The sequence below is a fragment of the Phyllostomus discolor genome, chromosome 5, assembly GCF_004126475.2.
Source record: "Phyllostomus discolor isolate MPI-MPIP mPhyDis1 chromosome 5, mPhyDis1.pri.v3, whole genome shotgun sequence".
Classification (NCBI taxonomy): domain Eukaryota; kingdom Metazoa; phylum Chordata; class Mammalia; order Chiroptera; family Phyllostomidae; genus Phyllostomus; species Phyllostomus discolor.
In genome coordinates this window covers 115,083,371-115,108,345 of record NC_040907.2, presented here as the reverse complement: position 1 = coordinate 115,108,345, position 24,975 = coordinate 115,083,371, and the positions used below count along the sequence as shown (strand labels likewise).

The 24,975-nt window shown below is 36.5% G+C and overlaps 1 protein-coding gene across 3 annotated transcripts in view; it reads left to right on the top strand.

Moving 5' to 3' along the window:
* NRG3 (neuregulin 3) overlaps positions 1-24,975 on the top strand; it is a 1,226,667-nt gene that overhangs the window by 905,302 nt on the left and 296,390 nt on the right. For all 3 annotated transcript variants that reach the window (XM_028514215.2, XM_028514214.2, XM_036026736.1), the window contains exon 3: positions 21,544-21,617. In XM_028514215.2, the coding sequence (XP_028370016.1) occupies positions 21,544-21,617 (74 nt within the window). The remainder of the gene's footprint in view (positions 1-21,543; positions 21,618-24,975) is intronic.

The following is a 24,975-nucleotide window of genomic DNA, read 5'->3' as shown; positions in this document are numbered from 1 at the left end:
TCCTTCAAAAACAGTAGTCATTTCAACTCATACATTTTTTTTCCAGAAAATGTGAGTGGGTGTTCTTCTGACAAAGTGAACTTTCTTTCCCACAATGAGGTACCCACTGTGAGCAGCTGTGAAACCAGTTTATTTTAGGGACAAAGGAAAACACATAGTGGGAGGGACACACTTCAGGCTTTGTTATTTTTCCTTGCATTTGTTTTTATGATTACTAAAAAGCCAAGAATTATTGTTTTCTTCTGATTTACATAAACTATTTACCTCATATAAAGATGTGCTTTATTTACCCTGGCTTGTGTGGCTCAGTGGATTCAGCACCAGCCTGTGAACCAAAGGGTCTCCAGTTTGATTCCTTGTCGGGGCACATGCCTGGGTTGTGGGCCAGGTCCCTAATAAGGGGCTTGCGAGAGGCAACCACACATTGATGTTTCTCTTCCTCTCTTTCTCCCTCTCTTCCCCTCTCTCTAAGTATGAATAAATAAAATCTTTTAAAAAGGATTTACTCCTTTCATATTTTTTACTCTTTTCAATTTATGATTATTTTGATTCTCTGTGGATAGGGAATGGCTTATACCTGAATTAAAAATTAGATTTTCACACAATCTAAAATTGCCAACTGTAAACCAGAGTTGATGTCTATTGCTGATAGTGTAACAGGAAAAACATTGTGGTACAACAGAGGGGAGTTTTATGAGACTAAGTTTTTTGACTAGGTTTCAGGAAAAAAGAGGACAGATTTAGAAATTTAAAAGACCTGAATGTGAATTTTGTCTCCTTTCAGCTGCATCGCTAACAAGTTGTCATCACACCTCTGCTTGACTGTTATAGTGACAGAAATGCATTACCTTCTATAGTGAGATGTCTTATCTTTGCTGTTTCTATTATTTCTATATATATAATTAAGCAAGAGATCCTGTTTCTTCAGCTAATAAATAGGAATAAAAATGACAATATCATAAAGCAAAGACATTAGGATAATGTGTATAAAATACATATTTTTTGCCCTTGGCATTCCAAATGTTCAGGCAATGTTAGTTACTATTATCTAAAAACATACCAAATATTTGACATGAATGACAGACAATGTGCCTGTAAGGTTAAGTTGTAAATACACAAAGTTAAACTTAAGATTGTTTTGGTATAAATGTAATTTTTTATATATAACACTGGAAACTGACTGATTGGCCGACTAATAATACAGAAAAGAACTGCAGGAAGAGCTTAAGGTGACTAGTTGAATAGAGAACATTTTAAATATCTCAGTGTTAAGGTATATTTGTAAATAAAGGTAGTATTGAACACACGCACACACACACACACACACACCTTATATAGAGTTATTCCAATCTCTTGAGTCACACAGTAACCAGAGAAAGTGAGAGAAGGAAAGAGAGAACTATCACTTATAGCCTACTTTGCAAAAGCACTGGTAATAAGTCTCAGAACACACACATTTTTAGATGATTGATCATCCTGCAGAAGCCCTATTAAGAGAGGTATAGACATACAGAACACAAAGTGTTCTGCTGGTAATAACTAAAATTGAAGTCAGCTTCAGTGACACCTGATAAAATTAACTTTTCTTTGTCCAGATGAAAATGAAACTCTCACTTATTTCAGGACAGGCACTTGACAATTATTGAAAAAAAATATTAAGATAAAATTACAAGGCTAGAGCTTCTAACAGTTCATAGCTCTTACAAGTCTAATAACATTGTTGGATGAAAATTAGGGTGGAAACTGATTATCACTGATTGGAAAGATATTTATATATCATTTAAAGGATTCATAGAGAAAAACTGGTGGACCAAACTGCAAAATAACTTATTCTGAAATAGAGGAGTCAAATGCTTTGATCACTAGAGTATGGATTCTCAAGATTATGGAATATTAATAAAAATATGTTTAAAAACCATTTTTATTGAGGAAAATGTTTTCTACTTAATGAATAAAATGAATACATTACTATGGTATCACATAATTTTAAGTTAGTAATAGTCTCTTACTGTTTTTTTATTGGTTAATGTGGGTTAAAATTAATACAAAATCCTCTAAAAATTATTTACTAAGAAACCAAATATTAGAGTTGGAATAATCAAAATTAAGTATATAAATAGACACTATCTATGACCTTAAAATGCACATGTGTAGTTAAATTGAATATATATATGACCTTAAAAGTGTACATATGTATTGACATTAAGTTTGATTTGCATTAGACTCTATAAAGAGTTTTTATTTAAATATTTTTTAAAAGGCCTTTCAAAGTAAGAAGAAAACACATGTCATTTGAGATCAACTTATAGATTGAGAGTGGATGACAGCTAGTGGGTGGGGGGAAGTTAGGGATGGAGGAATTGAGCAAAAAGGAAAAAGGGCTCATGGACATAGACAGCAGGGTGGTGATTGTTGGGGGAAGAGGATCATAAGGGGACTAAATGGTAATGGGAAAAAATGAAATACATTAAATTAAAAAAAGAATAGCTATTCGAGAATTATCAATTCAGACACAACCCCAAATAATGTTTCAGTTAGAAGACAAGGATAATGAGTATTTATGAGAAAGTGAAGGGGGGCAGTTACGTCAATGGAAGGAAGACATTTCTATTGGTGCAGATAACATGACATAGCTTTGTTAATTCTAAGCAGTTCAATAGTCATCAGTCCAGAAGTCATAATAACTGATTACTTGTTATATTTGTAAATAGCTCTTTGGGACATAATGTTGCTTATGCCCAGTCAAAGGTTATTTTTGCCCTATTTTAACATTCTGAAGATTTGATGTATAAGATAGCTGGGGCAGCACCTCCGGTGTGGTGGCCCCATGGTAAAGTCAGTACATTTATATTACTGTTTACATTTCCCCCTTTTTTATCAGGATCTTTCCTTGAAAGTGTCAGTGATCAATCATGATGATTAGTAACTAAAAGCATCATTGGTTCTTCATTGTCAGGTGGCTCATTTTGGATGAAGTGTTACGGGCAAAAAGCCTACAAAAATCATAGCTTCAAACCTTACTACCTTTGTGACTTGATCAAATTGCTTAATCATTCCAAACTTCTATTTCTTTTAATTTTTTTAAACCACAAATAAAACAATGCTAACTTAGCAATACTGGGTAGAATATATGATTATGTAATATGTAGAATATGTAATTATGTAAAGTACCTAGCACAGAATAAGGCAAATTGTAGGCAGTTGATAAATATGACTTTTTCCTTTTATGCATCAAATAATGTAGATTACTTCTAGGAGCCTCAGTCACTTCTTTTTTTTTTTTTTTTTTAAGGTTTTATTTTTTTATTTTTGGGGAGGGAAGGGAGGGAGGGAGGGAGAGGGGGAGAGAGAGAGAGAGAGAGAGAGAGAGAGGGAGAGAGAGAGAGAGAAACATCAATGTGCGGTTGCTGGGGGTTCTGGCCTGCAACCCAGGAATGTACCCTGGCTGGGAATTGAACCTGGGACACTTTGGTTCCCGGCCCGCGCTCAATCCACTGAGCTACGCCAGCCAGGGCTGTCACTTCTTATTTACTTCTGACAAATGATTTTTTACAATACTAATTATAAAACAGCTTAATTATGTTGTAGCCTTGGGAAGTTTTAGAGTAGGTCATTAAACGTGTAATTGTGGTACAACTTTTTTTAGGTAGAGATCTGGTAATAAATCCCCCAGAAACTTTCATATAATGTAGCTATTTTATTTGAAGCCAAGGAACAGAATGAGAAAACTAGAGCTCTTCATCTTCAAAAGTGTTTATGAGCTTTAAATAATTAGTAGGCACAACTCCCTTGTGTACCAGGCCAAGGCAAGCAGCCCCTGGCAAAAGAGGAAATGAGTGCCCAGAGGGATAAATTACTTCCACCAAGGCGCTGTGAGCAGGGTGTGAGTGTGTGTATGTGCCTGTGCATAAGCATGTACAGTTATGTGCCTATGAGTGTTTGTGGTAGAGGTGGGAAAGAATTGGAAGAATTAGTGAAGATGCTCAATGAAGACTTCTGCAAAGACTTACTATTAGAGCTTTTCATAAGTTTGTTAAGACCTCTATTATCTAGAAATACTGGGCAAAAGGAATTTGCACTGCTGGTGTTATAAAAACGTGCATGGGTGTTTGGTATTTAGATACAGATATATAGAGATAAAAACTTACTGTGTGCTATATAGAGTATATAGCATGCATGACTAACCCTGCTGATCCCTTACCTTTTTTTCTCTTAGATTCATACTATGCCTTTCTTTGGTTCTATTCTCTATCTCAAGAGACCACATTTCCCAGGTTCTCTCGATCAATACTTTGTCAGTGGAAATGGCTAATAAGAAACACTAAATAGGAAAACAGGACTCTTTTTCCTTTTTCTCTGTGTGTGTGTCTATTTTCTGTTTTCTTTGTATCTTGGTTGATTTCTAGCAGCAACTAGTTTAATTAAGGGTTCCAGCTTCTGTCTAATAGACCCCATGGATTTACCCTAGTTTCCTTTACTCAGATTTCTCCTTTTGTCCTATCAGCCTAGAGGTGAATGGGATTTCATGCTTTTGTTAATTCCTATGTTACCTTATTACCCTCTGTTTAGCTTTTTGCCTTCTCTTTATCTTTAAAATCAATTGTCTAATAAATTTCCTTATTTTGAATATTTAACAAGGTTTCTGTCTCCAGGTATACCATCTTTTTTCTTTCTTAGTACTATATATTTAATTTGGAATTGGCATATGAATTGAGATGTTAGAATATGATAACATACTATTAACTCTAAAGCCATAGTAAATGTCATTTTATTTTTTGTTTTTTAGATTAATTAAATTATGCCATTATATAACTGTGAGCAAATCAACTCTTATTTTCACTTTAGTCTTTATCTGTATAATAAGTATAAACTGATAGGCACCCTCCTCCTCAAAAGATAGTTAACAATGAAATGGAACACTTAAAAAATATTCATTACACTACTGGAACAATCAAGAACAACACAAGACAGAGAAATAAACATGATCTCCAGTGTCAGTTTTCCTTGAAATCAAATTCAAGTTCTCACATATGCTTTCCATGTGCTGGAGACACAGAAGAAGGTTCTCAAGGAGTTATGTCTCTCTTCATCTATTACACTACAGGATGTGGAAGTACTTGCTGATAGTACTTTCTCATTGATTTATCCTAGGTAGAAAACACATAGGAATATCAAATATATCACCCCTAACTTGATTAAATGAATCAATCTCTCTCTCTCTCTTTTTTTCCTTTTACAAAGTAATCATCACATTTTATTGATTTCAAGTCACTGTTCATTTCTGCATTTCCATTTCTATTTGTCAGACATTCCAGTTAAATAACATTCCTTTGAATTCTATTTTAAATTTACTGCCTATGGATATCCCCTTAATTTTTTTCAACTTGTACCAGATTACATTTTCCTTTGTTTTAATTAAAGGTCAAGAATCATATCCATATCACTGTTAGAAAGAATATTCCCTTACATGTCTTTTCTAGCTCACCCATCCTTATGCATGCTCTGGTGTGATATTTCCAGTTTCCGTATGATCATCTTGTTTAGAATTTGTTTCATTGTCTAATCTTGTCCAATCTAGTGATATTAATATTGCTACCTCTTTTTGAGCTTGTTTGGTTATCAGAACTCTATCCAGTTAAATTGTGTTGATTAATCTCCAACAATACATGTACTTTCACTAGAAAGATTCAGAAAACTTTGGCATGAGGCATGGCAGGTGGATTTAGGAGAAATGTGAAATAGTAAAAAAAGCACTGGATTTAGAAACAGAATTCAAGGATTTTAATCCTTGTTTTACCCCTTAGGCCCTTTGATAGCTAAATGTCCCAGCCTTGTTTTATAACATTGTCTTCCACAAAATAAGGTGGTTGTAATAAATGTTCTTTATGATTCCTTCTAACTCCATCATTATTCCGCAGTATAAGAAAATATTTATATGTGGGTCTAAATCTAAACTTACATCTAGTTTAATTGGGTTGTTATATCTATATTTTTAGTAAGACTTTACTTTTAGAGAAATTTTAGAATAGCAGAAAAATGGAGAGGAAGATATAGAGATAGCCCATATGCTTCCTGCCCCCACCCAGGCACAGCCTTCCCATTAACAACATTCCCACCAGATGGCACGTTAGTACATTTGTTATAATTGACATTGGCACATCATAATCCTTCAAAGTCCATAGTTGACGTTAGGGTTCACTCTTAGTGTTGAACATTCTATTGGTTTGGATGTACAAATGTACAATAACATATGTCCATTATTATGGTATCACAGAATATTTTTAATGGCCCCAAAATCTGCTCTTTCTATTCATCTTGCATGTCCAACCCTTGGAAAACATCATTTTAGTGTCTCTGTAGTTTTCACTCTTTCCATACTGTATGCAGTTAGAATCATATACTGTGAAGGACTTGTCAGATTGAATTCTTTACTTAATAATATGAGTTTAAATTTCTTCCACTTCTTTCTTATGCCTTGATAACTTATTTCTTTTTAGCACAGAATAATATTCTGCTATCTGAATATACCACAGTTTATTTAGCCATTTACCTTTAAGGCCATCTGGGTTCCTTCCAAGTTTTGGCAATTTTGAATAAAGCAGTTATAAACATCATTGTGGAGGCTGCTGTGTGAACAGAGTTTTCAGCCCCTTTGGGTAAATAGCAAAGAGCACAATTGCTGGACTATATAGCAAAGGTATGTTTAGTTTTATTAAAAAACTGACAAACTACCTTCCAAAGTGGCTGTACCATTTCACATTTCTACCACCAGTGAATGAGAGTTCCTATTGGTCCATAGTCTTGCCAACATTCCATGTTATCCTTGCCCTGGATTTTGGTCATTCTATCTAACTGATGTGTAGTGGTATCTCATTGTTTTAATTTGCACTTCCCTGATGACAAACATTTTGGAGCATCTTTCCATGTGCTTATTCCCCATCCTTACATCTTTTTTTGATGGGGTGTTTGTTCGGGTCTTGGGCCCACTTTTTAATTGTGTGGTTTGTTTTCTTACTGTTGAATGTTAAGAGTTCTTTGTAGATTTTGGATAACAGTCCATTATCAGATGTGTCTTTTACAAATCTTTTCTTCTAGTGGGTGGTTTGCCTACCCATTATTTTCACATTGTCTTTTATGTTAAATCTTTTTTATTCCTAAGATACACTATTGTATTAAGGAACTGCTATTATTGAAAATCAAATTAAGATGTGATATTATTACCAGTGAAACCCCATGTTACCAGTGGAAGTGGGGTTCTCACGGTATCTGAAGTAAAAGAATTTCCTGAGACCTGCAAGAGATGATGCAGCTCTGTGGTTTGATTTATTGACAATGTAAAATTAAGGAGGTTCTCTTCCTGGCTTACAATGATCCATCTCTGTCTGTCTCACCATGGAAAAAGTATAACCATGTCTTCATTAGGGCCAGGATGAAGGCCACTACCCAGAGTTTATGCTCCATATCAAAATAAAGTCCAGTCCAGCATCTGGCTAGCTTAGCATGTGTTTCCAGCTATAGTCCATTGCTATGCTTTGGCATTCAGGCTCCTACCTGGAGGCCATGGGTAGAACAGGTGTGTGCATGTGGGACAGACCAGGTGATTTCTCAAAATGACCAATTAACTTCCCAAACTTTCACATACTTCAGATGGATGTACCTCTCAACCAGTCTTTTTTTGTTCTCCATACTAGAATGACAGGACTCTCTGATTCAGCACTGCCCTCTACCATTTTCATTTCTATTACACACATGCCTGCCTTTTCTCTGGTCACACCCCCAATCTGATGTGGGAGGAAGAGGGAGGATTTTTTATTCCTCTGGACAGAGAAATGCTGTAATCTCCTGGAGTGTGAAGCTGAAGCTGCCTGGCTAGCAGGTAGGTTTATGCTTCCCAGTTTATTCAACTCAATATTGAGTTCCCATTGCTCTCTTTCCTAGCTAAATACTGCTGGTAACAATATTACAACTGGGTCATAAAGAGTCAATGAAGCAAAAGACTTGAATCATTTTAAAATTTGCTGTGCTTAAATTGCTTATTATCTAAGTGTAATTTTTAAAAAATAAATTTAAAATACAAATGTGCTTAAAATGAAAACCACCAGCCACGGTCTTATCTCCCTGTACCAACTCCCCCACCAGCAACTCTTTCAACTTGCACTCCCTCCCAAACATGCAGGCAAGCTTATTAAATCATTTTCTTTTGACATTTTCTTGGTTGTTAACTTCGTATTTCTAAATAACACATTAAACCTTTATTTCTTGATTTATCTACTTTAGATATGCTACATTGACTTTCTATGATAATGGGAATTTAAGTCATTTATACCACACCCCACCACTTCTTTTTCCTCCTTACCTGGTTTTGTCACTATTCTCAGTTCTCAAAGTTGGTCTTAATAACATTTTTAAGGAAGTAGAATAGTATGGTTTCGAAGTGGGGCTTTTGTGCAGAATTGAAGGTAATCTAGTCACATAATTTCCCAGTTTTCTCCTAACAGATTTTCAACTTTAGATTAATAATTACATTTGACTGCACATCCATTTAAATCTATAAGCCCATGCCACCTTTTTTTCAAGGCAAGACCTCACTTTCATCTCAGTCTGAATTGCATGAGGCTTTTAATATGAAATCACTTTCCATTCAGTCCAAAGCTTCCTTGTTGTTGATGAATGTCATACATAATGAAAGATTATATCCATTTATCCTCAGCAGTAAATCATTTATCACACAAGGGAGAATATTATTGTGAATGCTGATCAAAGCTGCCCATTTCCTTTAGCTGGCAGAAAAGCTGCACCCTGTTAGTCGATTGTACAATATCCTGGGAGAAACGGGGAAAATTATGCTGTGGAATAGGGGTTCGGCAAACTCTGGGGGTTTCTAAAATAGCTTTTAAAAAATCATGTTTCATAGAAGGGCCATAGAACCTTCTATGATCCAGGGATATAAACTCTAAGAGTCTTGTTTTTTTGTTTTCTTCGTGTAATTAAATCAGAAAGCTGCAGACTTTTTGCAGCCTGCTCTGTAAAGTCTGCAGACAGGGATTTGTGAATGACACTATGTGGATATATCACCCCCTTTCTTAGAGAGACAATAATTATCACCACTTGTTTTTGAAGCCTGCTGTGAGTGATTTTATCAGTTCCTTTGCTAATGAGCTCCCTCTCTCCTTTATAATGCCAATCAGAAAGATGCCTTTTAAATAAGATTTATCTCTCAGATTTATTTTCTTTTCACTCTTTCTTATTAAACTGAGTGCTGCTTTGCTTCAGGGAATCTCCCACACTAGCCGGTCAGGGAACTGGGCTGACCTCTTTGATCTCTTGTTTGTATCATACTCCCTCATTTTCTCTTGGGAGAACAGAAAGGGCATGTAGTTTTCCAGGAGAGTCCCTTCCTGTGTTTTATCTTTTACTTTATCATTGCCCTATGTTGCACATCTGCGTTTAATTGCTTTTCAAATTCAATAGTATCTGAGTGCCTTGGTATTAAAATTATTCTTAGTAAAGTGAGATGCAGAATGAAGCAGAAAGAATGGGCCCACTTTCTTCCTTTGTTCCTCCTTGAGCTGCTTGCCTGCGTGCTCTACCAGTGTATTCAGAATTCATGCAAAGTAGTAGCTAGTGATCCAAACAATGGAGTCACAAATCAGCACCTAACATTTACAAATGGCATTTTTTCATTGATCTTCACCACATTCTTAAAGTGGCCTTTCAATGCTATGGCCATGAAACAGCTAGCTGTTTAAATTCACATTCTCTTCTAGACCCTATGAGCTCCTTGCATCCCTCCTCTGGCTGATAGAAGTACACCTGATCCACGAAAAACATAGGTTTGAACTGCATGTGTTCATTGAATGCAGGTTTTATTATTATTATTTTAATATATAGTCTTTCTACATATCTCTGAGCTTTGCTTCAACCAACCTTGTATTCAACCAACCAGGATCTAAAACAGTATTTTTTTTTTTGATGTGAAGTGCTGGCTGTATGCATTGTTCTACATTTTATGTAAGGAACTCGAGCATCCATGGATTTTGGTATCTGTGGGTGGTTCTAGAACAAATCCCCTTGGATATTGAGGGCAACTATAGTTATGTCTTGGGGTTGGTATCCCTAACCCCTACATTGGTCAAGGGTCACCTGTAACTATAATGTACCCAGGCTCCTTATCTGTAAAACAAGAGGTCCCCAAATTTATCAAAGCAGGATATAGTTATGGCAAAAATATTATACATTAACTTCAATCTAGGTGTTCTTATTGATTATTCTTCCCTAACTATTCAGATTATTTTTTTACTGCCATGTAGGTATGATTGCCAGATAAAAAATAACATACAGGACACCCAGTTAAATTTGAATTTCAGATAAACAACAACTTTTTATAAATGTATCTCACATAATATTTGGTACATACTCATACTAAAAATGCATTCATTATTTATCTGAAATTCAGATTTAATTGGGTGTCTTGTATTTTCTCTGGAAATCTTCCAAATTAAAGAATCTGGTCTTTGCTGTTTTTTTAGAAATCAGTTTCCCAGCTTAGTAGCTGCAGTGGACTGAATTATGTCTCCACAAAACCCATATGTCCAGGCCTGTTGAAGTAAGGACCATCCAAACCTGTAAAGAATTTTTATAAGAGTTTATCTGAGCCCAAACTGATGGCATATGTCAGGGGGCAACATCTCAAATGCTCAGAAGAATAACAATTACAGTTCTTTTACACATTTGAGGTTAAGGTGGGAAAGTAAGGAATATTACATGAAGGTGGGAGAAAGCTAAACTGGGATTGGAATACAGAGTAGTTAACAGGATTACGTACTCTCTTAAGGATAGTCTCCTCCAGAAGGAGGAGTCTGAAAGAGACTTCTTTTTTCCTTTTTTATTGTTGTTCAAGTACAGTTCTCTCCATTTTTCTGCCTCCTCTTTTCCCTGCCCCACCCACCCCCACCTCCCACCCTCAATTCTACTCTCCTTTGGCTTTGTCCATGAGTCCTTTATACTGTTCTTTGACAACCCTTCCCCTTCTTTCCCCAGTTATCCCCACCCTCCCTCTGGTTACTGTCAGTTTGTTCTTTATTTCAATGTTTCTACTTATATTTTGCCTCCTTTTTTGTTTTGTTAATTAGGTTCCACTTATAAGTGAGGTCATATGGTAAACAGACTTTTTGTTTAAAGATTTTATACCCAGGCATGTACCCTGACTGGGAATGGAACCACGGACCCTTTGGTTCGTAGGTCAACACTCAATCCACTGAGCCACACCAGCCAGGGCCAGTAAAACACATCTTTATGTGAGATGAATATTTGATGTAAATCAAAGAAGATAATAATTCTTGGCTTTTTAGTAATCATAAAAACAAATGCAAAGAAAAATAATAAGTCTAAGGTATGCCCCTCCCACTATGGGTTTGTTGTTTTTTTTTTTTTTTTTTTTTTTTTTTTTTTTGTTTTTACTTTTTTTTTTTTTGAGGGAAAGGGAGGAAGAAAAAGAGGGAGAAAAACATCAATGTTTGGTTGCCTCTCAAGCATCCACCACAGGGAACCTGTCCTGAAACTCAGGCATATCATCTGACTGGGAATGGAACCGGCAACCCTTTGGTTCACATGCAGGTACTCAATCCACTGAACTACACCAGCCAGGATAGTAAAGAAACTTTTCAGAGATGTGTTAACCTAGATGCATGGAAACAGTGGGAAAGGCTTGCTCAAGGCAAAGATGAACCTTTTACTAAAAAGTTACATACCTGGGGCATGGCACCCACCAGCACCTACCTAGTTAGGAATTGATCAGATCACTCTGTGAGTTACTTTCCATAAAGTTGCCCTTTTTTTGGTCTCCAGGGGGTAGGGTAGTAGGGGAAATTTCTTCTGCCCTCAGTGGTCTTTTTGCTAATAATCAAATAGACATGAGGCAGATTATCGAGAGAAAATAACCAAATTCAATACATACCTATCTATGGGAACCCTGCACACAATGAGAGTCAGAGACCCCACATGCAGCAGAGGTTCAGAAATAGAAAAGGGAATTGAGGTATATAAGATATCCTGATATAGGGATGAGGTAATGAGCCTTGAGGCTTGCATGATGATAAGAAGAGTAAGTGTTGTATAAATAAAAGTTTACCTTGCCTATAGCTTGATGGAGAAAAGGTAATTGCTGATAATCTCTTTTAGGCAAGGTCTCTAATTCAAATTCTTTTAGGCCATTAAGCGTGGGGAGCAGAGGTTTCTCCTAATCCTAAAGCTAGTTGCCTGTAGCCCAAAACAAGCTGCATACCACAGACACATCTTGAGGTAACTTGTTCTGGAACCCCATATCTACAAGACTTACCCCTCAGTGTGATCAGGAAACAGGGTATCTGGGAAGTAATTAAGGTTAAAGGAGGTCATGTGGGTGGGGTCCTATTCTGATAGGATTGGTTGCCTTCTAACTACCAGGTGAGATTAAATGAGAAGGCAGCCATCTGCACCCAGATGAGAGATTATTCACCAGACACAGACTGTGTTGGCACCTCAATCATCAATTTCTAGTATCCAGAGCTGTGAGAAAATAATCTTCTGTTGTTTAAGCCATCCAGTCTATAATACCTTTTTATGGCCACCCAGGAACTAATACAGTAAGTTTAGAATATTTTACTCTAGCTCAGTTTTATATTTCTTGCCGAACTTCAAGCTTCATGATGGTCATTACCTTTTACTTCTGTATAGGTATGATTGCCAGATCTAAAGATGAAAGAATAAATTCCACTGGTTAGTCTGAACATGTGAGTTAATTGTCCTTTAATTACAAGCAAGAGAGACAAGTGAAGGGTTCTGCTAATGGTTGTAGCCTAAGCATCAGAGAAAGTCTGTGATTGTCTAGTTTCTCAATCTTGGTAACATCTCAAGTGAAAATAATATAGAAGAGTCTTAGGGAGTGAATGTGACAATAAGTAACTCAGTAATCTCACTTAGAGACAACCAGCTAAGACTGTGAGGGGGTGAGTCAGACCTCTGTCGTGCTTTTAGGTGGGAGAATTGGGGCTCATCCTGCATCCAAAGACATGCCTTTTTCACCTATACTTAACCAGCTACCTTCTTTAAAAAGGGGAATCTCACATTTTTCCTAATATATTTTGTATATACTAGGAAGTTAGTAATGCAGCATTTTCTCAATCTGTTTGAATAGAGAAAGCAAAACTCCATCTATCCTCCATCTGCTAATATTACTCCTTAATCCTTTTGTTCTTCGTAAAGACAATTATTATACTACTACTGAAATAGAACCACTCTGAGTTCTATTGCCCACCACCAAAAATAAGGTGACTCCAATGTCAGAGCCTTATGAAAAAGAAAGAACTATTTATTCAAAAGTTATGCAGGATTAAATAATGGTGGAATTTTTTTCATTAAATCCCTCTTCCTTAAAAACAAAAGAAACACCCACAAACACATAACCCTGCCTCCTCTTGACAAATCAAGCCACTCAGAGGTACCATCTCTCAAGAAAAGGCATAGAAGTCTGTAGCACAGCTAGGCAAATTCCTGTTTTAATGTTCTGGCTTCTTCCAGTGGTCTGAGCTCAGCTAGGCTCCTGCTCTTAATCCAAAACTTCATGGCCACTCTTCATGGTGGGCATGGAGGGTCCTTCTGCATCCTTTCAAACCACATGGCTGCCCCATGCTTGGGTTTAAATCCTCAGGGCGGATCTTCCTCTGTAAACCTATTTCTGACTCCTCCCACCAAGAATTACATCAGCCAGTACTCTGGTCTCTTCTGACTTTCTCAGCTGCCATTGTTAGTCAGGCAGGCTTGGCCCACTGATATAGGGGAACTGCCTCCCTGCACTCCAGGACCAGCTCTGGCTGCATCATGGGTTAGAGTCATGCATCTCCCCGGCTCTGAGAGCAGCAGGCACAGCTATTAGCATTACTAAAACACTGGCCCAGTTCTTTAGCTATGCAAAGTAACTCTCAAAGGTCCTGCTCCACTTCTCCTTCCTCCAGCCATGTTATTGGGGGATTTCCCCATTTTGGAGACCTAAATATTCCCTGTTACACTACTTTATGTGATACTGAAATTATGAAGTCTATTGTTATGCATTCTAAGCTGTACCTTTATGCCATGTTATGTGTTTTTATTTTGCTGAGTTGGTAAGATAAGACTGAGATGAAGTGCTTGACCAAATTGGGGCAGAAATCTCTCTAGAAGACAGAACATTTATTCATACTGACATGAGAGCTCCTTACCTATTGGTTCTTCAAAAGTGAGTGTGCCATATATAAGAGCAAAGTGACTTTATACGAATGGGCTGCTGTCTCTCTGGTATGAAAATTGACCAATTATGTGGGTGGTGGCTGATACAAGTCCCTGATACTCTCTATACATGGTTGAAAAGAACTTGTTATTGAGTAAACAAACATTTGTCATATTTTTTTAACTTCTCAGAGTTGCAGTCATTCTTTCCCTTTCTCTTTAGTGCTCAGATATTACCAGAATGTGGCATGCCTCCTGGATTTGAGATGCTTTCAAATCCATGTCTGAAATTATAGTTTAAAAAAATAAAAAAGAAAAAGAAAAGCAGCTTTGACTGCCTGGTGCAAGGAAAGCCAAACTCATGAGACAGGTGTTGGTGAAAAAGCAAAGAGGTTTATTCAGGTGTCATGACCTGGGTGAATGGTGGACTCCTATCTCAAAGATCATTTGACTTTCTGCTGAAGTCCATGGTTCTTATAGAAATAAGGAAGGGAGGGATCTTTTTCTAACCAATTATCTTGCTAGTTTTTTGCATGCTTGGGACCTATCCATTCATCTTTCTAGTTTTGGCACATTCAGTGTAACCAATGCCTCTGACATCTTGGCCAGTGGGGGAGACTCCCTCGTGCTCCCTGACTCTCTACAGTATTAGGGTCAGTGGAGATGGGAGGGCTCTAAGATGCCTTCAGGAAGCCTGGAGATGCAGCAGCCTTAGCTCACCTGCTGACACTAAACTTGGTGCCACATATCTGCAGGAGTTGATTGGAGTCTGTAGGGCACCACTGTATTGCTGCAGGCCTGCATCCTCTGCACAGTCCCCACACAGTCTGCCCCTCTGATGGACTGTCTACAGTAACAATAGTAGTCTTAGGATGCAACAGTTGGCCTTTATCTATTTTGAATTCATACTTTGCTCAAGGGAAATTTTTTTAAAACAAATCCCTACTTTTTCTTAAGATTGCAGACACATCAGAGTTGTAAGATGAGTGACATTATAAGGAACAGTTGATCCTCCCCCCGTGGAATTTGTGATATATTTGAAAGCTATTAATAGCCCATTGGAGAACCTTCCTGAGTTTGAAAGCAGCTGTTACTCTATAATTTCAAATGACCAAATTCCAAATTCCATATTCTTCCATTTATAGTTGAAAAGATTTTGGAAATGCTGTACCTATAACCAGCCTATAGGTAATTTTAATTCCAGTGGGTTAACTTAAACATTTTGTTATCTTAATTAGCATTCCTTTTAAATAAGATCACTTAATTATATTCTAAATTCAGTTAAAGAAAGCTTACACTTTAATCAGTGTCACAATATTCTCTATAGTCAAACCTAAATCTCAGCTTCAGCAGTGAATGGCAGGGAAGGGAATTTGTTCTAACACCGCTAATAATTTTTTGAGCCAGTAACTCTGGGTTGCAGATCCTTAGCTAGAAACTTTTCTAGTCATTTAGGCCTGGTTTGGAATTCTGGTTTCTGTACTCCCTGTCTATTCAAGGCTGGGAAGTTCATTTGTCTCGCTGAAACTTCGTTTTCTGTGTTTTTGTTTGTTCTGTTTCTGTGCTTTAACAGAACAGCCTGACATCTAGAAATGTTATTTTCATTCTTCAATGCTAGTATTCCTAGAGAGTCTTCCCATCTATAGTTGGTGATTACTGTCATGATTAACATGAAACTGAGGGAATTTGCCTTTAAATCAAAGATTATCCTCTGTGATGTGGTTTGCTTAAGAACATTTTGAGATTGGATAATAACTTACAAATCTAGGTCTTTAATTCTTACTATAAATCATGCTTTCACTTCATAATATTTGGGCCATATTTTCAAATACTAGTCTTAAGAAAGGTAGGTAGGTGTATGATGATCTATGCAACTATTAATTCCCATGAAGAAAGTCAGAAACTGCCACAGATTAAGCAAGGACTTTACGGTCAACCCCAGTTGAGTTTCCATCTATTCATACACTGGCTGTGTGATTTTAGGATAAGATACTTAATCTTTCTGACCCTCCAGTTCCTCACTTGAAAAGCTGGAATGATGATTCCAAATTCAAAGAATATGAAAAACGAACATTTATTGAGTGCTTACCATAACCCACAGGTATCATGTCATTTTTTCCTAATAACAATTCTAGAAGGGAACTACAGTTATCATCTCCATTTTACAGATAAAGAAAGAAAGGCACAGGAAGGCTAAGTGGCTACTAAATAACTGATCCTGAATTTAAAACCAGGCAGTGTCCCAAGCCAGCCTGCCTCTAAAATGTAAGGTTTAAATGCCTGATGATCTTTCCATTTTTCCCATCCAAGGACTGACACTGATGCTGAGGAGAATTGGCAGGGTATAGAAAAGAATGCCTGGAGGTATTATTCGTTTTTCAAATCAGTGTTTAATAGGCCTCTTAAAATTGGCAGACTTATATATCACTGACAAGATGTGTACTTTACTGCAACATTGCCACTATCTTTCGTTTGAAGTTAATTGATTTCTGCTAGTTTAAACTTTACATCTAAAATCCAATTTCCAAAAAAGAAGCTTATATATATATATATATATATATATATATATATATATATATATTCTCTAAAGTATATGCAGAGACCATGGAACTACACAGGGATTGAGGCAAACATTTGAAAATGTTTCCATCCTTCATACATTTCTCCCTGTAAATTATATAAAACACATCTTTGCAGATGTGATAGATAGAAGGCCTCTATGTATAAAAATGCCCAAAATGCATGTGTGTAATATCAACCAGGTATGATTGTTCATTCTTCTCCTTTCTGGTATCATTCCCATTTTATCTGGTTGAAACAGAGGAACAGGAATATAAAATGATTTTCCTAAAGCACAGTCATACAAATACTAAGAAAAGAAGCAAGACTATACACTCAGCATTGTTAATCATCATATAGATGATGACGACTTGTATGAAGAGACCATGTGTTGACTGGGCCATCCATGTGGATAATCCTGACCCTGATAATAAAGACAGAGTAGGAATGGAGAAGAAGAAAGTGAAACAATGATAATGCCTTCCATTAGAGAGTAAATGACCAGGGAAGCAATAGATGAGGACTGCGAGGAGGTACAGTTTCCTCAGTGGAAGAGTTTTTCTGTTCTTTTAATTTGGTTTTGTTTTATTTTCCTAGTAGAAAAAACAGGGATAAATTAGTGGTAATCTGGACATGTAGGGATGCTGCTGGTCACAAATGAGAGTTCTTCAATTTTCGATCAAAGTTACTAATATTATTAGCTTTAATTTAGTTGTTATTCAGAAAATGTGTTCTAAAAAATAAGCTGACAGATGATTATAGGAGAAGAGATGAGACTGGTGTGAAGTTAGTTAGCATTGTGAGCCAAGGGCCATAGTCATCATATCCTTCTGGCCAAAAGCATGTCAATTTCTATGGAAACATCAGCAAATGATCTAATGGTTTTCAAAGTCTTCTTGGCATCCTCCACATCTAGGCTGGGTGACATGTTGATCACTTCTGCTTAACACACTGACAAAACAACTATTGAAAAAGAGCCAACAAGCCCTGGCTGGCGTAGCTCAGTGGATTGAGCGTGGGCTGAGAACCAAAGTGTTGCAGGTTCGATTCCCAGTCAGGGTACATGCCTGGGTTGCAGGCTATGACCCCCAGCAACTGCACATTGATGTTTCTCTCTCTCTCTTTCTCCCTTCCTTCCCTCTCTGAAAATAAATAAATAAAATCTTAAAAAAAAGAAATAGAGCCAACAATTATGCATTTGGTATATTTTCATCTTTGTCAGTATTATTCTCTTCTCTTTTGCCCAAAGGTTCTTTTAAAATGTTTCACTAAATTTGGGATTTTCCTTAGGGACACTGTAAAAGAGGGAAATGAATTAAAGCAGTGGCTTGCTATTTTAGGTACAGGTGAACAAATGGGAGGGAAGTAAGGGCCAAGTTAGAGGATGTAAGGAGTAGAAAAAGTGATGTCTGTATTTGAAACTACACTGCTGGCCTTCTCTCTGTAGAAAGGGGAATATTGGTTTGTGATTTGACTCTGTGGCTTACCAGCATAGAAGATACTTTGCTGATACTTAAGCAGGACTTAAAGTCTCCAAGCACTTCTCCACCACTTCATTGCCAGGGGCCAATCTCCCTTATTTGGGGTTATCTCACTAGAGTTTTCTCTTCAACCTCTCACCTGTCCTACCCAGCTTTGGGCATTGTCTCTTCAACTATGCTCTTCCTCACTGCCTTTTCAATTTGGAAATAGACTAAACAAGCAACATTATCAAAGACTTAACTGGTTTCCAAAGTGACAACTCCTTCACCTCAGAGTTGATAAACACACAAAATTTAAAACTAATATTTTTTGCAAGGAAAAATTGTCTTAGCTTTTGGAGACTATATTTGCTCTGTAGTTGTTTCATAGCTGATAATGTTTCCTATCCAAAGGCTGTTTCCTGCTCTCTGACCATCCAGTTATAGAATCAAAACTTACCTATAAAACACTACCAGGGAATGTTGCAATCTTTAATAAAATCTCTGTGATGCAAGGCTTTTCAGTCACAAAGAAATTCAGAGAATGGAGAGGTCAAATTAAGTGGAGTTTTGAAAGTCATGCATAGTAAAAAATAATAGACTATTAACCCAATGAAGGTAAAATTTGTGCTTTTTAAAAATATATATATATTTACCATTAAAGATTATATGTATACTTTTAAAATATTATTAAGGCATGCTTTATTAAGATGAACAAACAAAAAACATTTTTAATTACATGCATTTCTCTTGTTCTTATACCTGTATCTTTCAGAAAGGAAAAATCTTAAAAAAGAAAAAAAAACTCTCAAAATTTCCAAAACACCTACCAAAACCAAAACAAACATGCAATGATAGTTCACAAAAGATATGCTATTTCTCACACTGTCAGAAGTTCTGCCAAACTCAATCTATGAAATACAAGTGCATCTGAAGACTTTTTTCCTTTGCTTTATGTCTTTAATGTTATCATAAATTTAGCCCGCTTTATTGGTATTACCTGCTTGCTACATTCTGTCTTTACATTTGGGTGGGTCTGAACTTATCAAAGTTACATATGTGTGATTTTTAAGTGGTAATTTTAATGTATCAGTTTTAAAACCCAGCACTGATTAGCAGAGACACTGCTTCCATAACCAAGGATTGGGGTTTGCACATCTGGTCACACAGCCTCTGGTGGGTCTCCTATCTTGGGGCGGGCTGCTCTAACATCATCACACGTTGTTATTGTATATAGCATATGGATATGAAGGCAAGATGAGGGCTCTCACTGTGCAATTTTTCTTGACACCCCATGAGGTTTGAACACTTCAAACTGGGTTCAAACTCAGGGAAAATTGTTTAATACTTGAACATTTTAAAACATCTTTCTTTATTTTCTTTTCCACACAAACAGAATAATGAATTTTTAAAGGTTATGAAGAACCTTTAAAAATTAGAACAAAACACACACAAAAGAAACGCTTCTTCCCAAAAGCAACTATCTCCCTAGGATACCAGGTCATATTAAATTAAGTTGTAAACACTAAAATGTGCTGAAAATCTTCCACATATGTCAAAAATAAAAACCTTCAAAATGTGTATGCACACTATAGCATACACCCAGCACATAACTCAGGGGAAAATGAAAATTAAAACACTATGGTTCAGTAATTATGAATAAAGACAAACTGACATCAATCGGCTAGCTTCCAGAGAACAGGATTTCTTTTTTCATCAGAAATGTGCTCTAGTCCAAAGTATTTTCTGACTTTTTACCATTATAAACCCAGTGATACACTTGCTTTATTTCAAGTGCAATAAATGGATTTTTAAGGAGGCAATGAAAATATGTGACTGCTTAAACAAATTTTTCAATAGACTGTTGGGGACCTGGGGTGTCCACATATCAGAAGTCTTTGTCCTCAGTCCACAAGGAAAATTACCAGATACACTTCAGAGTGCCAGACCAACAAAGTGCTAAATAGAGCCTGCCGATTACCTGAATTCTTATTGACTCACAATGAAAGGTAGAAAAATTACCTTGGTGCCTTTCAATGTTACTGCTCCAGTTGCAATAGACTTTATCTAATATTATATTACACTCAGAAAACAAAACATATTCTAGGGAAAGAATTCACAGCCCCCATCTCTCACACAATTGTCCTTTTGAATTCTTTTGTCAATTTATTAGATTTCTAACAACCAGAGGATTGTTTTTCTAAATCTGGTTTTTATGCTAGCAACATAATTTCCTTCTCTGTAAGTAGGACAGATTCATTCCACAAAACAATGGATGTTTCCCAGCTTAACTCAAGCATGACAGGTTAAGCTTCAAGTCCACCACTGAATGCCACATCTCCCTTACAGAGGCTGTTTTGAAGTAGGGGGTTGGGACCACTTGGCTGCATTTGTTCCTGGAACTGCTGAACTGAACTGCTGGCTGGTGAGGCAATGCTATCCCAGGCAGCTGCACAGCTCTGCCTGCATGAGCAAGCGGTGTGAGGACTCACAGAGAACTGTCAGGGCTAGATGACATGCTTCATTGCAGGTGCTTCTAGGCAAATTCCTCCACCTCCTAATTGTGCCTGCCTGCCTCAGGGAAGTTGCCATGTACAATGCCTGGCAGGAAGCATGCACTTTGCACTTTTCTGCTGAATATAAAAGAGAAAATGAGGAGAGAACAATGTGAGTTTACAGAAAATGTACAGAAAGCTTGCACATAGAAATCTTGACAGATTTGAAATAAATGTTTCTGGCCAATGAGTTAACAGGGACTTGAAGAATACTTAAGTTAATTAAAAAGTAAAAAAAATAAAAATGAGCAAAGAAACAAACTAATAAAACACAAAGAAATAAATAGTAGCCAAAATCTATCATTACATAAGAAAATGTTTTTTATTAGAAAAATGACACCTGCAATATGATGTTTCTGAAAGGGCACCTGCAGCATTTTAGAATGTGTTGCATAAAGAAAAGTATACCTGTACCCAGAATTATAATATGAGAGTAAACATTATTGAAATTGCTATGAGGAGCATCTTAAAAAACTATTTAATTTGCTCATTAGGTATTATATATAAAATTATAAGAGCAAAGCAATGCTGGTTTTTTTTTTTGCAGAGAAATAAAGTCTAAATTTTGCCTGTTGTTTCAAATAGACTGAATCAAATTATAAAAAAGCACGAATGTGCTATATTCTCACATTTATTTACTTTCTGTAATTAGGGGCTATTTTGCTTATTGTAATCTTGAAACTTTTATAATCACACATGTATGTTTGTTATTTATCCCCTTTTCTCAGGTGCAAAGAAGGCTACCAAGGAGTCCGTTGTGATCAATTTCTGCCGAAAACTGATTCCATCTTATCAGATCCAAGTAGGTCAAACATTTTTCTTCTTGAACGCAATAATGTATAGGCAGCCCTTGCTCCATGCCAGAGTTGCTAACTCAGCTGAAGACTGCCTTGCATTTTCTCATCTCTGAGAGCTCCCAAGTGTGGAAGCAGGTGACAGATGTTAATTTTCAAAGCTTGTTCAGGACTAGGCCTATGGCCAGGTCTTCTGGATAGGTCCTGGTGTTCAGATTCAACTCCATTGCCAACTAATCTCTGATGGCAATGTCATCAAATCCTGCTCCCTTAGCTTTCAGAACCCCCCCCCACCCCATTAGTAAATCAAGGATATTGAAAAACAAAAGGACTTATTATTTATTCAGAAGAATTTCTAGGAACTACTGAAATTAAAGTACCAACCTCTAGTTGGTAATTTGTGATAATATTAAATCTATTAACCTTTTACCTTACTGAAGTATGAAAATGTACATATAAAATTATGACAAGTTTTCAAACAAATTCTGAGGACCCATTTTAGCAATATTATTTGCATATCAGTGATTACTCTAGTAATGACTTTTATTTTCCATTCATGAATGAAGACAATTTCCCACTAAGAAATATTTTTAATCATTAGTTTCTTTTTTTCTATATGGAGTAAAAGTAATGCTTTATACCAATATGCCCAATTCTGGTCAAATGTGAAATGTTTACTCTACCTGTGAATAATCTGCTCCTTCAATGACTGCTATAATTGAGTCACTACTAAGGAAAGAGAACTTATACTGAAGCAGCTATTTAACTCAGTGAAGATGACAGGTACTTTCAAATCATAAAGGCAACATTATGGTTTTCTGAACACCAAACATGCAAAACATAAACTTGAGCAAAGTATAGTGTATTGACAACAGACGCAGGTTGCCCCCGCTGTGAGTATTCATGTTACAGCACGATGAATATGTCTAGCCATCTTTCAATATCTTTTTAAAAAGCATATTTTCATTTTTCCTCTGAATTTCTAGCTTTATTTCATCAGGAAAATGTAAACTTTTTAAAAGGGAAAATTTTTACTTTATTTTAATTGATTTGGTTTTACCTTGGCAAGGCAAGTCATACAGTATAACTACTCTTTCTTTTGCAGAGTTAGCTCTTCTTGAGAAAAGTGAAGGTTGTCTAAAAGCTAGCAACCAAGATAGCCATGGATTATCTCTGTTCCGTGAGATGTGAGGCCCTGGTCTCTAGGAATTACCCAGATTGGGGCCAGTTACTAGAATGTAGTTTATGATTTGGCCACATGCTAAGCAGATGTCTGGAAAGTATGGTTGCGACTGAAGACATATATTGGGAGACAAAGTTACATGGAAAGAATCGGTTTGCTGATTTGGTTTCTTTCTCTTTTGTATTCTGTCTGATTTAACTACTTTCCTTCCTTATTTTTCTTTTTCCCTTTTTTTTCTCTCTCTTATCTTTCCTTTCCTTCTATTTTTCCTTTACTTCCTTCTCTTCATTATTTTCTTCCCTCTATCCTTCTTCTCTCCATCTCTCCTTTCTCCCTTTCTTCCTCCCTCCTTTCCCTTCCTCTTTCCCCTCTTTCCTCTTTTTCTTCCTCATTGCTTTTCTCCTTTGTTACCTTCTTACCTTTCTCTTTTCATATATATCTGTTAATATCTATCAAGCACAGTGTACTGGGACAGGGCTTGCATATGGTACAAAATGGATAAAATAATCTTTTTTAAACAGTAATCAAATCCTTATCATCCAATTGCATATGATAGTGTACCACTATAGTGGTTGAAGATGAGGCCCACCATAAAGACTATGTACTCCTCAAATAAAAATGATCCCATGAGTAGTCACTAACCCTGAAAATTTATGCCTTATATACATAAAAATGTTTACAACAATATTCATAATAGTGAAAAAATGGACACATTCTAAAACCAGCAAGATTATATTTAAGTGAAACATTATATAGGACATCTATTATGTTTTATTTAGTTATCATGAAAATAATAGCTATATGAAATATTTATTAAGTGAAATAACAAGGGTAGAAAATATTTTCATATAAAATTATAACAGAAACATCCTTTGGTACAATGATGGAAAAAATACATGCTAAAAATCTTAAAAGGGACTTTCAGTATTTGGGTCATGGAAGTATAGGGGATTTTTTTTCTCCTCTTTTCTGTAAAATGTCACATGATTATATGAATCAAATGCATACATCTATTTATATATGTAATCATTAATTCATTTCACAAATACTTTCAAAGCCCCCACCAATGTCTAGCTACTTGGTTAGATTCTGTTAGTACAAAGGTACACAGACAGAATTTAAGCTCCAAGGCCTCCACAGGCTAGTGAAGGAAAAAAAAACATGTGAGTACATAGCATGTGCATGATTCTGGTGGAGGTACTCCATGTCTTCAGCAGATTTAGATGGCCCAAGCCTCAGGATTTGCATCTCATTAATGGCAATAAAATACTGGTAGGTTGGTATAACCGAGACTGACAAAAAGTCAGTGACAGATAAATATTAGGCCACATCTTATGTCATAATCACACTAATATACATTTAGAATTTACATGTGCCAGGCACTGTGCTAAAGGGCTTTACCTGGATTACCTCATTAAAGCCCTCATGATCATAGTCTAGCAGAGAGTTACTGGCAATTTGTCATATTTTATAAATGAGGAAATTAGGTTTCAGCAATGATAAATAAACTTGCTCAAGGTCACACAGCTAGGTAATACTGGAGGCTACCTTCCAATCCAAATCACTCCAGACCCTGAGTTTCCAATTGCAGGAGTTTTTCCTTCCTTCCCTCAATCCCCCCTTCCTCCAGTGATTTTCAATATGACATTTATCACTCTAAATTTCATTGACTGAAACTCAATGACCTGCAGCAAACATTATTCTAAGGAACAATATTTGCACAGTTTTCATATCTTAATGCAGCAACTTGAGCTTCCATGGAGATTTAAATCCCTAATGAAATTTGCTTGTCAAAATTCTTGCTGAAGGATCGTTTAATTTGCTGCTAATGATATCTTTGGAATGACTCTGTGCTCAGGAAATAACTTCTCTCCCACACCCTCTCTCTGACTCTCTTTCCTTCTCTCTTGCTTCTTCCTCTTTGCTTCTCTGCCCATTTGTTGAATGCATGCTGTGTTTAGTGAAATCCCAACTCACAGAGGATTGGAGACTTCTGTTTTATTCTCCCCCAGGCAATGCAGAGTTGATCTGAAATGTGCATCTTTGCCAATTAATTAAAAAGTAATAATAGAACTCCAAATTATATGCATTGGGGGAAATGAAACCAGGATGTTACTCTGAGAGGCCCAATGGCAGCTATGACCAGTATCTTCACTGTGGCTCCAGGCTAAGTCCTTGAACCT